Source organism: Bactrocera tryoni, chromosome 5 (genome assembly GCF_016617805.1).
Source record: "Bactrocera tryoni isolate S06 chromosome 5, CSIRO_BtryS06_freeze2, whole genome shotgun sequence".
Lineage (NCBI taxonomy): Eukaryota > Metazoa > Arthropoda > Insecta > Diptera > Tephritidae > Bactrocera > Bactrocera tryoni.
The window spans coordinates 11,244,557-11,258,337 of record NC_052503.1 but is presented as its reverse complement, the minus strand read 5'-3'; the positions used below and the strand labels follow the sequence as shown (position 1 = coordinate 11,258,337).

At 38.6% G+C, this 13,781-nt stretch overlaps 1 protein-coding gene across 1 annotated transcript; it reads left to right on the top strand.

Annotated features, from left to right (window-relative positions):
• Positions 1-595: 595 nt before the first annotated feature.
• Positions 596-1,604, top strand: LOC120776967 (brachyurin). The gene is made up of 2 exons (XM_040108059.1): positions 596-939; positions 1,007-1,604. Exons 1-2 carry the CDS (start codon positions 596-598, stop codon positions 1,602-1,604), a joined length of 942 nt encoding a protein of 313 aa, XP_039963993.1.
• Positions 1,605-13,781: the final 12,177 nt, after the last annotated feature.

The window sequence follows — 13,781 nt, the reverse complement described above, 5'->3', positions numbered from 1 at the left end:
TGTGGCACCGGTGCGCTGTAAAGCTAGTTCGGCTGGCGATATAGCTCTTAGGATCGCTGTGCCTGCCGGTGGTAGCAGACTCGTCTCCCAACGGCGTTTGGGCTGATATCCCGGTCTGTTTCTATTCCTTTGTCTTCCTCCATAACGAGGTTTAGATTCGGGTGTCTCTACCCCTAGCATTTTATACCTACTGCTAGGTACCTCATAACCAATGCATATAAAACCTTATGACTCTGCCAGAAGCGTCATTATATTGACGGAATATTTGTAAAATTTCATAACTTAAGGCTACATCTACACTTAAGGGAGTATCGCAGCAGCTTCTAATGAGGCAAAGGTCATGATGTGGGTTATCTTATGCTGATTCGCTACTAAACTTCATTAACCCTTCGGTAGAACCACGAAGCTTTAAATAAGTTAACTAATGACCCTCTCTTATACAAGCAACTACAGTAGAGTTTAAAGCAATTATTGCACATACTTACTCGTACATTTCTATGCGATCATGCTTTGGCTTTACTTGCAACTAAAAATCTATAAAAGCCTCAAGCGCTTCTTAAACACATTTCCATTGCAACAGAGACAGTCTGCCATAATGGCGTATTATTCGCTAGCGCTATTCATTTGTGCCACTAGTATTTCGACCGCCACAAATGCCACTTCCACAGCGGTGCAGGAAATGCACCGAAATTACTTTGGCGGCGGCATTTACGATTTCTGGTATTGGGACCTCGCCTGGCTGGTGTGGGATAAACAGTGCGCCAAATATAACATCACACGCGGCGTGGATACGCGCATTACAGGCGGCGATCTGGCTGCGCCCAACATGTTCCCCTATCAGGTGGGGCTGCTGCTGTTGCGCGCACCAAAAGTCTACCAATGCGGCGGCACGCTGATATCCGTGAGTTATGTGCTCACCGCCGCGCATTGTTTATATAAGTAAGCTACATTGGCAAATGGTCTACTCGTTTTGTATAATAAAAATTATTTTACGTCCACATTGCAGGTCCACGCGCGGCAAAGTGTTTTTGGGCTCCATCGACTTCGCCAATCCGATCACCTCGGCGGCGGTTTACAACGTGAGCGAAAGTGCTTTCATCGTTTATGAACGTTATGTGCTGCATGGCGGTCGTGATGACATCGGTCTTGTGCGTCTGCCCTCACCGGCTGCGCTCTCCGCCGCGGTACAGACAATACCACTTGCGCCGCGCTTCATGACACAGTCTTTCTTGGAGGGTGAAATCGTCACCACATCCGGCTGGGGTCTGACAAGTGACGGCGATAGTGAAAAAATGGTATTCAATTTGTTATTGTACTATGTGGATGCGCCCGTGCTGGCGTTGAGTGAGTGCGCCTGCTATTATCTGCCCGGCTTGGTACGTGGCCCCAACCACATTTGCGCCAGTGGCGCTGGCGGACGCGGCAGCTGTGATGGCGACTCTGGCGGTCCACTAACCTATTACTATCGCAATAAAAGCTATTTGATTGGGTTGACCGCCTTTGGCAGCGCTGGCGGTTGCGAAATTGGTTATCCATCGGTGTATACGCGCATAACGACGTATCTCGATTGGATAGCCGCGCGTACGGGCATTAAAGTTGATTGAACGGAAGTGCGCGAAAACATTCTGCGTCAACTGAGTATACAAGTATATTTATATTTGAGCTTGCATTTGTGCTTGCTTGGCTTTTAATGTCGCACGTTAATTGCTCCGTTTGCTATTTACTTGTATTGTTTAGTATATTTTGTGCAATAAAGTGTTCCACTAACGGTATTTATGCATATTATTTTCGTCGTTTGCTTGTTTAGTGCTTCGTGAAACCAATAGCGTCGTGCAATTTTCGTAATCGTCACCCACAAAGCGACCCAAACAATTAACGCCTAATTGAACGCCATTAATTATGCAAGGCTGCGGGCGGAGGGAGAGCAGTGTGTGCGTGTGTTGTGGAAAATTGCTTTGGAGAGTAAAGCAACAAACTGTGTCGAAAACAAAGCTATCAACGCCAATTTGGTGGCTGAAGTGGAAATTGTTCGCCTGTGCGTCTGGCGCATTGACTAAACGTTAGAGAAATGTGGCACGTAGCAATTGAGTGGAGCTGCACACACACACATACACATTAACAAGCATTTAGAAAGTTCCTGTTATTGTTTGTTTTTGTTTTTTTTTTTATTTTCTTTCACTAAGTGCTTTTCTGCTCTTGTATTTTGCCTGTTTATTTTCTGGACTACTTGGTGCTTGGAACTGGCAGTACGTATGAGCAACTAAATTGGGCAATACATATCACTTAGATCTGCCAAAAGTCATTCAATTAATTGTAATCTATACCTATGTACATATATATGGTGACAGAATTATTAAGTAAAATGTGCGTCGTTGGGTTCTTAGCAATTAATTAACCTTAACTAATTATAGTTGGTGGGGAATTAACTAGAATCTCAGCTTTGGTTGGTGTATTCTATTTTATCGGCCTGAACATCTGCCAGTTTTTTGACGTTTGTTAAAAATATAAATATATAATACAAACAATATTTTTCGCGAATTTTTATTATTATCCGAAAGTTTACAAAACAATTTTTTGGAGAAAAAAATAATACTTTTCCGAAGTAACGCGTATTGAAGTAGAGGGAGACAAAACTGTTTGTCAAAATTTCCACATTTTTGACGAAAAAACTACTTTTATTTTTTTACTATAATTTTCTCTAATTTTATTAATTTTTTCTAATTTTTATTTTTGAACAAAATTATAAATTTAATTTTTTGCCGCTTATAAAAAGGAAATTCATGCAAATTTCTAGGGAATCGGTTTTTCTCAAATATACGTATATTCTATTCATAACTAAATACTACTACTATTCTGTGCAAAAAAGAAGTGAGTTTTTGTATATATATTGAACGTATTTGTATTTAGAAATATTTAAGCGTCGGTGGAACGATTTACGAAGTGATTTAAACGATCGGCTTGCAATTTTCACACACCACTTACGAGTATATATAAGGAATAAGATTTCTGAAAATTAGTTCGATTTTTGAAGCCACTCTGAAGTGTACATTTTTCGCAATGAACAACGTTTTTCAAATAATCAAACAGAAAATTTTCGGATAGACCTCCGATCATTACCAGTATTCATATATTTGAATAATAATGTATTTTTTTGGATTTAACACAATTTCAAGCAAAAAAAGTATTATCCAAGTTTTTTCAAAATGAATCGTCGATTATTAAAGTATACATTATGTAAATGTATTACATTATGTAAATGTAAATTTATTGTAATTACTTATATATTAAGAAAACGCCTCTTCAAGAACGAAACCAGCAACTTATGTAATTTTTAGTAGAGAATGTAAGGAAGATAGTACAAGTACACCTTAAATATGCGCGTAATAAAGTGAAAGCGGAAGAAAAAAACGATGAACAGGTGCCATCCTGCAGTTTGGAGTCTTTTTTTATAGTAGGAGGAAGCAGCGAAAGCCGGAGTGTAGGACTTGAATCCGCTAAACCTAGCCTACTCCCATCTGATGTCCAATGGACCGTTGAATAAAGTATTACTTCATGGGAGAGAAGATTACATTTTGGTCTCTTCTATTGTACGGATTGAGTGTCGCCTAATCTGTTGTAAATATCTTCATCTTGTCATAATTAAAGCTGCCACTTACTTTTAACAGAGGACTCGCACAGAAGTGTTGCCAATTTTTCCACCGTGAGATTACCAGCAAGTGTGATTTTCAACGATTGAGTACGGCTTAGAGTCTTCTATAGACTCTGTACACGTCGAACAATATGGACTAAAAGGTGCTTTCCAAAGTAAACCTCTTGGTGGCGCCATCTATATGTCGACTGGTGCTTTAGAATCTGATATCTTTATCAATTGTCCAGTGAGAATTTCATGACATTTCATAGATTTGAAGTGAAGTTATTGCGTTTTAAGTGTCAGTATGTTTGTGTTATCGGTGCGAAAATGAGCTTCGAACAAAGAGCCATCATTAAATTTTGTTTTTAAATTCAATTTCAATTCAATTGATTAAACAAGTTTATGGAGATGATTGCCTATCTCGTAGCAGATTTGCCAGTGGTTGCAACGTTTTCAAAGTGGCCGTGAAACATAAATGACGATCAACATGTGCGCCAATCAAAATCAGTGATCACCGGAAATTACATCGAAACTGTGCGTGAATTCATCAAAAATCAGCCGAAATCATTATTGAAATTCATAGAAGTAGAATTGAGCATCTCCAGAACATCGATTTATCGCATTTTGACCGAACATTTGGGCTTACGAAAGGCGTGTGCACGGTTTGTTCCGCACAAATTGACTGACGACCAAAAATTGCTCAGAATCCAACATTCGAAGGACATCGTTGTGACCGATTATTTGAAAAAAAAAGACATTTTAACCATTAACCACTCCCCACTTTCACCTGATATGGCACCGTGCGACTTCTTCCTTTTCGAAAAAATGCATTTGCCCATGAAAGGAAAGCGTTATGCAGACGTAGAGGCCATTCAAAAGGCTTGCACCGGCATACTGGCGGCCATGCCGGCCAACGAGCTAAAACACTCATTCGACATGCTTTTGGACCATGCAAAAAGCTGTATTGAAGCAGAAGGAGACTATTGTGAATGAAATAAATTGATTTTGTCGAAAAAACCATTTTTTCTGTTTTTTGTTTTTAAAGTCCTGTTTACTTTGGAATGCACCTTGTATAGTCATGACGATATTTGTGTAGGTAGTTTCTAAAACACCCATGGCCACTGAGTATCAGTAGGTCAGGTGGAAATCCAGGTCACCATGTTGTCTATCTATCCATGAATGTACGCCCGGAATCAGTCTGTGGTTCCAACGTCCTTTGCATGAAATTTGCTACCATTACTGCCACATTGCGATGCTTTTGATTATCTCTTTTCAATTTGCTTCGGTAATCTAATAAGTTATATATTTGCACGAATTCGTCTCCTTGGATGACAATCGGCGCCATACTGGCTAATTCCTCAGCAGCGCCATTTGATATCGTTCGGAAAGTTCTTATCACGCATATTACAAAAAGCCTACGCACTGCGTTAATTGGTTTAACATAGGATTTTATGCTTGGAGGCTGGTTTATGTGCAATATAGAATGTTTTGAACTCGGTTGTGCAATAGAAACTGAACAAAAAATAGTAGAGCCATGTACTTTTATCACTATGAAGTCAAAACTTTATAGGTTTGTTATTTGAGTTGTTTTAGAATATGGGTTGAATGGGGTTCAATGGATATTTCATACTGAGTTATTGAATTCCATCAAATCTCTAGGCCAACCATCAAAATTTTAAGAGATTTCTTGCTTTCTTTGTGTAAATCTTCGTATAAAAGTCTGCAATTTTTACCAATTTGCCATTGGTTAAAATACCCTGAACACCTTGAATACATATATACAATGTTTTTTATATAGTTTTCATTTCAAAGTATTTTATATATATTTAGAGCACTTACACTACTTGCAATATGATTTAGAAATTTATCTTTATATTTAATAATTCTATTATACAAATGTATTCCTCATCATCTTATTCAGTAGTTAGTTTACTAAGCAAAAATAATAACTCTTTTTCCATAATTTCCTCTGTATATCACTTAAATAATTCACTTCCCTTCCCAATAGCACTCAAATTAACGAGAAAGTTCCTTGCAAGCTCCAATTATTCGCACTTTTAACAAAAAATTCTGTTTGCTCAAAACTTGCCGAGCCGTTATAACAGCAAACCAAACGATATGAGTGAGACCCGCTACGCCCAAGTCGACAAGATATTACACCAAAGTGCAATTTCTACTTTCATTCATTGTTTTCTCACACATACAACACAATTATATTTATAGCTTTGCTGCTGCTTCCTGCGCGCTTGGCTTCCTCTTTTCTCATTACACTTCGGCATTTCTGTTACTTTTATGTTTATCCGGAAATCTGCGAAATTGTGTCAATATCAGTAAAATTAGATTACAATCGAAATCGATACGTGAAGCAAGCGGTGAGGTGGAGAATAAAATGTGGCACGTATGTGTATGTGTATGAGTATGTGTGCGTATGGGTGGCGTTGGGCGAATGTTAACCAAACTCCAACATTATTGCTCAAGCAGCTGACATGAGATGGTGGCGGCAATTTAGTTGTAGCATGTAGCGTGCAATGCAGTGTGGTGGCATGTGGCATGTGGCATGCGTCAAGCTGCAAGTCACATATTCCGGCTGTTAAGATGACTGACAGACGGAGTGTCGTTGCGTGTTGTGAGCTCAAGCCGACACGTACTCTAACTGATGGGTTCTGCTTGTGAGTTTGGCATTATTTCCACATACACACGCACACACACACATACACATGTATGCACGGAAATACTAATGATGATTTGTGTCTCGACATGCTGTGACTTTAGTGAATTGTTTTGAAAAGCAGGTCAACAGTTTGAAGTGAAGTGAAAAGGTAAGAGTTTGCTCAGACACATACTCACACACACTCACCTATATACAAGTATTTGTGTCGAAAGCGCTGATTTTAATCGAAATTAAGGAGATTACTCTGAAAATTTACAGTTGCAGAATTTACAGCAAAATTTTTTGACTCCGAAGGGCTGATGTAGGGTATTATTGTGTAAAGAACGTCTCTCCTGGAAAAGTCTATCGAAGTTTGGACGTCCACTTCTTAAATTTTAAGCTTAAGCAATAATTATAATTTATTTATGTATATATTTCGAAACAACTTTCAGAACCTAAACCCATAAAAATACGTAGCAAACACAACATAACCACAACATGGCCACCCTGAAAGGTTTTCGAGCTGCGCAAAGTTTATTTGCGTGTCCTCTGCAATTTTCAAGATTAAACTAACGCACAAGCGAGCACTTGGCGCAGCTGTGTTACAGGCCTACATTTGCACATACATATTTACAGCGGCATAATCTTGCACACGCTCCGTCAGCAAATTGCCGATTTTTGTTTAGGGTCAAAGTTTTGCCAACATCTTCTCGCCTGGACGCGCTTCAGCTGCGGCAAGTGCTGCGCTCCTTTGCATTAGCTCAAATATTATTTTATATTTTGATTATTATTTTTTGTGCGACTTTTGCGCAACTTAAATTGCTGACACCAGCAACATAATGGCATAACTGTTGCTAATGAAATTTTATTAGGCCTGCTGTTGGTATTAAAAATATGTCGCTTAAAATTTTTTACCCGCTGGCCTAATGTCTGCAAGCCGTTGGATTGCTCCTGCTGACACAATTTCGTAAAATAAAATTGACAAAGTTTGCTAAGTGTCTGCGATAATATTATTAAGAGAAAGTCCAACGGCTTTAAATGCGCTTAGAGAGGTTTATAGTTACATTCTGGAACTTAAAGAATTTTGGTACCTAAAAACCTGTTTTGTGATGGAAATAACGATAATAATAAAATATTAAATTTAATCAAATCAAATTTAAATTTTTCTAAATTTTAACTAAAAAAAATAGTATTAAATATTATTCGAAATAAATAAATCAAGGCCCTTGCATGCGGAGTTGCAAGTTCCTTCTGAAATAAAATTTCAAAAGTAAATTGTAAGAGGGCTAGTGAGCTTCATCTCTTTTTAATTACATGAGTTCAGATTAACCAATATTGATTCTATCAAGCTCAATCGGTAAGGTCAAATCGTTCGAAGCTGATTTTGTTATTCGATAACAATAGTTATTGCTCTGTGGTCTTATAGACTATGCATTTTCCTCCATAGAGGTAAGTTCACTTCGCCTTCACAAACTCTATCCGGTTTGGTTAGTTAAATTGAGGAAAAGAGGGGTGCGAGATTGCAAATAGCCGCACTTAAGGCATCAGTAAGCCAATTGTTTTTCAAGTTGTAATTAATAAAGCTCAGTTCATAAAATTTGTACATTGATACATACATATACAAAGGGTAACTCATTTCGAGGTTCCCAAATTTTTTAAAGAAAAAACACAGAAACACACAAAACAAACAAATAATGGGAAAATGTTTATTATCATTCATATGCGAAATATGGCATTTATTTTTTAAGATTATTTCTTTTAAATGTTTGTCGCGGCTACATCTCTGATGATTCATCTGTTGAGTTCAAATGGGCCTCATCGCTGAACAAAATTTCTCTCGAAAACGTCAGATCTTCTTGCAATTTTTCAAGAACCCATAGAGCGAAGCGATGTCGCTTGGTTAGTTTGTACGCTTTCATTTAAAGATCTCGTCGTAAAATGCTCCAAGCCGTTCCATACGTCAGTCCGAGTTACTGTGAACGGCGCCGATTCGACTCCCTACGGTCTGTACACGCTCTCAGCCTCGGTCGAATATTATCCAATAGTGAATTGTGAGTCTCAAGATTGGTGATGATGTTGGGAATAGTATGCTCAGTAGACCGATTATGTTGACCTTAAATTGAAAGCGCAAAACACATTCTTTACAGACTTGAAAAAGTTGTTCAGGCGTAAGTCTTTTCATGATGAAATGACAAGCAATACAAAACAAAAAAATGAACATAACAGCTTGACACGCCTCACGAGTGATCTGTCAAAAGAACGCTATTGGAAGAAGAATAAGATTTTGATTGGTTGGTTTGTATGTCAGCTAAATGCTATGTAGTTTGATATAAAAAATTGATTCAGATATTACTGTAATGCTTTAGGCAATAATTCATCCAAAAGTTTGGCTTTGATTTTGATCGATAATTTTGTATGATAGCTATATGCTATAGGAAGAAAAGTACATGGGAAAATTTTCAGAACGATATCTTAAAAATTAAGCGACCAGACCACGTACTAACAGACAGTCAGGCACACGAACAGGCAGACAGACGGACATGCGTAATCTACTCAGCTCGTCACGCTGATCATATATATACGGTATATATATATGCACATATTTTATAAGGTCACCGACGTTTCCTTAAATAGAAACCAATTTTTTGGAGTATCGAAAATCGAGAATTGTGCCACTTGGTTAGATTAGATGCTAGACCCAAGATTGTCAAGATAGCAGTGACACTTGGCTGCTTCTAACAGCGACAAAAAGATAATCGGTATATCCACTTCTTAACAAAAATTTCATTTGAAATACTTTATAATCTTTACGATAGAATTTAAAACAGTTCATTTCACATTTCGTAAACTTCAAAAGTTGTTTTAGTTACATACAACTCAGGAAAATCCCACAATTTGCAGTTTTCAAAACCGATTTCATTTTAATTGAGCACCAATACGCCGAAAACATACCTTCTACAAAGCCAAGACAAATCTCAACAATTTTTTCGCATGTTGGCTGCTACTGCGTAAACGTGACTAAAATTTTCGATCAGCTACTTGTGGCACAGCCAAAAGGCAAAGCAGAAGGTAAAAACAAACAATTCACACAGGAAATGCCAGCGCTTATCCAGGACTAGTAACGACCTGCCGCTCTTAATTTCCGTTCACCAGTGGGCAGGCGATAAATTTTCGCAAGTGTTGCCTTTCTACGGCTTGACGCCCCACCCCACCACTACCATGCAATCTCGCCAAAGCTTTTCACCATTTCCGCCGCACATTGCTCAGCCGTTAAGCCAACGGTGAATTGTTGTTTTACGTTTGCCCTGCCAATCTGCAACTGCGTGGGCCACTCACCAATACACGCGCTCAACGTTGTTCTATGTGCTATTTCAGGCTGCAGCACAGCACTCACCAAAGTTTGCAGTGTTTTCACGCATTCAATGATTCCAACTTGAAGAGCCTTCGCATTGTGTGGCGTTCCAGGCATTCGATGTTACTTCTTCTGTGTAATTGCGCCACGTCTTTGTGCTCACTCGGGGCACCACAGCGCTCCGGCGGAATTGCCGCCCGTCCGCCGTCTGTGCTGTCTTCGCCGCCGGAGGCGTGAAAGTGGAAAAGTTTTGCTGGCATTTGCCAACACTTCACCTTACCGAAAACCATTTTAAAGTACTCGTACAAGTGTGTTCGTCCATTGTTCTAATGGAAATTTCAATTTCTCACCTCGCACACAAACAGCACCAACAACAGCACGCACTTCCGTCACTACGTCTTTATAGCAGCAATCCTTAAAGCAATACGAAATGCTGGCTGAACTGCTGCTGCACACACACACTCGTGTGTACCGAAGTTCGGTTGCTTGTGCTTGGTGTGGTGGCGGTTTTGCGTACAAAACTTTTGACGGCTTTTGCGTAACTGCTGACCTGATTTTATGTGGTCTGTGATTATTGTGTTTGACTAGCTCCCTGGCTCTCTGGCTCTTGGTGTGCGATGAAATTTAAGTTTTTCTTTGACTTTTATGTGCAAAGGTGGCGCAAGGATAATCATTTGGTAAAGAGTTGTGCGGACTTCTTTGATGAAGACTACATTATAATTAGCATTTATCTCATGGTTGGCTTTTATATTTGAGGAGAGTGAGTGGTATAATGAAAATAATAAGAGTAATAAAGCATCTCATTAATTTGACCTTTTAAATATACTTATATTGACATTTTTGGGGGGATTTTGGAATAAGTGTAAGGAAATTGTAGGAGAATATTTTCAAGTTTTGCTTTGTCTGTGCTATAGAGAATAACTACGACTACTTTGCATAGTTGTTTAAAAACCGTGTTAGATAAAATTATATAGTTGAAGAATCTCAGTTAGTCTCATAAATTTAAGCTAAGCTGAAATGACAAACGATGGCGAAAGGCTCTAATTATAGAAAAATGTTTTGATGGATTTTGTTTGATTTAAATATTTCTGTAAAATGGCTTATGTAACGGTTACTTTCTAGGCATTTGCTTTTCAATGAGGCAATACTTTTTGCAAAATTGCTTTTTTAGACAGGTGTTGCTTGACGTCTTATGCTCAGTTCGGCTGATCATTTTATAATGAATAGACTTACTCCAAAACAACGTTTGCAAATCGTGCAAATTTATTGCCAAAATAATGGTTCGCCCAGCAGGCTCGTTAATTCAAGCAACTATGGATCAGTTTCGCCCCATGTCTACTGTACAAGGTGTTGACCAGCCATCTCTCGTAAAAACTGTAGCTGTGTCCATCTATTTTATGGAAGGTTTTGAGGATCTTGATTTTTTGGCTTATAAAGTCCAACTTGTGCAAGAATTGAAGCCGAACGACCATCAAGCGAACTGCACGTTTGGTCAGTGAGTCCTGAATGAGAGGGCCAACGATCCCGATTTTCACAAGGAAGACTGACTTTTTCAATATTGGGCTCAATTTTTATTGAATGGAAATGTGAATAAGCAAAATTGTCACATATGGACTGATGATAATCTAAAATATTTTTTTTAAACGCCTAACATCCTCAAAAAATAATTATTTGATGTGATCTTTAGACAGAGGGAATCATTTGTCTATATTTGTTCAAAACTGATGCTGGCCCCAAAGTTACAGTTAATGAGGAACACTATAGTGCCATGAGACGTGATTAATCACCTTTTCGGGCATGGATTGAAGGGTGTTGATATGGACGATTTTGATTCCAACCAGACGGCACTACATACCATCCAGCTTATAAAATAATCAATTTGTTGAAAGAAAGTATTAGTGACCGCGTTATCTCGCGTTCTGGGTCTGTGGCGTGGCCTTCGAGATCGGGCAATTTACCGCCGCTGGATTTGTTGGGTTATGTGAAGTTGCTTATTTGCGCCTTGACATTCGGTGATCAAAAGGTGATCAAAAAGGTGATCAAAAAGGTGGCAAAAGGTGATCAAAAAGTAAAACTCTCGACTTGAATTAAATAATTATAAAAATATAAATATTAAATTGTATCCGTTTTTTATCTGCTTGTCTAAAAAAATACTTTTTTTATGGTGAAATGACAATATAGTGGGTGTGATTTTGTCTTTTAAGTACCGACCACGATTTTCATGTTATTTAGCGCCAATTTTATTTATTTTCTAGGACTATCCTGCAGCCTGCTTGGCAACATTTTAAAATTTCGTTAAAGGTAGTCTAAAAATATGTTCCGATACATATTTGCAAACATTAATACTGGTGCTAAACAAGTAGAGACTGCCACTTAGAAGCAATGAATTTGCAGAATATTGAATTCGATTATTAATTGCTCATTTTAATCATTTCAGCTTGGACACTTCGCCAATTGAAAATCACCAACTACTAAGTGCTCTTATATACATACATATGTACTACATAAATACAGAACCTTCATGTAACAATTTCGAATGTCTAGGAAGAGTTAATATGGTCCGATGTATTCGTTCATTAGCTAACTCCGGCGCTCGTTTATTTGAAATGACACTTAAAATGGTTTGGCAATAATTTATATGAAATCCCCTTAGCTGTGACATTGTGCCTGTTACCATTAAAGAACACACACATACAAAGCAGGCAGCAAATAAGCGAAGTTGGAGGTGTTGAAAGGTACAAAGTGGCCAATGTGAGGGTATCAAATGCAGCGACGTGAGCAATTTGAAATGCTCGCTGGATATATTGCTCATGCTGTGAGCTCATTGAGAATTTGCGGTGGCAACGGAGGCGTATGTATGTGTGCACATAAGCACTCAAATTTATTGGCAGCGTGCTGATAGCGAACTGCGAGCTCCAATTGCGCGAAACGATTTTATTGTCACGGCCATGGTCATTGCCCATTGCCAAATGGCAGATGGCAGGTTGTGGAAGGCAGAAGACAGCTGTTCACCTTGGCTAATGTCGTTGGTTTGTGCGGTATACGGAAGTCATGGAAAATGGTAACACTGTGGTTGGTGGAAAATGTAGATGATTCGAGTTCACCGAAAAATTAAGGAAGGACCAAAGATATAGCAGGCGGAAATGACTAAAGCAAAGATGGCTATTTTCTACCTTTGAAGTACTTTATTCGATTGTTCCATAACCTATCTTTTCCGAACTAATTCAAACAATATGTGTTTGGTAGAACAACTGTAAGCTAGCTGCAGCTTTATGCTATACTTCAGCATATATACATACACGTATATACAGATCCATTCACTTATTTAAGTACCTGTCCGCTTTAGCTTCTTCTGAAAAATTCGCTTTCGAAAGCGATAAATTGTTATTGCCTCGTTAAGTTATCGGTTATGTTCATTTGTGTATGTGTGTGTATGTGCGTGTGCGTGCGATAAACGTATGTGTGAACGAGCGCCGGCATTCATGTGCTATCCAACCGGAATCCTTTAATTTATCGCCACTAAGGCCAATAGCAACCACGGATACATATAAATAAGCATAAATTGTCGCTGTGTGAGCGTAATTGAGGAAGTGAGAGTGAGCGATAAATTTAATATGCTCTTGCCTTCTGTCCGTAAAAATAGGAAAACATATGTATATGCAGCATTTATTGCTTGCGTCAGGTGAGCTGAGAAGATATGTCGCAAAAGATATAAATGCCGACAATTTGTGTGCAATTGGCCTAGGCAATGCTCTCAGAATATATAAATTACTAAGCAGGTGCAGAGTTTGGAGTCTGAGGAGGCTTTCGTGAAGTTATTCATATATGGTATTACTGTATAAGGTATGAATTCGTATTTCGTATTTCGGTAAAATTTAGATCTTTTATAGTGGATTTGAAAAGACCAACGAGATGGCGAGACTTAGAAAACTATTATTCAAAAGCCCCGCCTCGCCGAAAGATCAACTGCCAGGACTCATTGGAAGACCTAGTCAGTGTGCACTTTCCAGGCTGTAAGGACGCGGTAGGTCTTAACGACGAAGGGAGTAGTGCGGTAAACGTTCCCGAACTCATCTTTAAGGAGAAAAAAATAGAATATTATATAAAACTCCCGGTATAGACGGAATCATTCCAGCAATGCTACATAA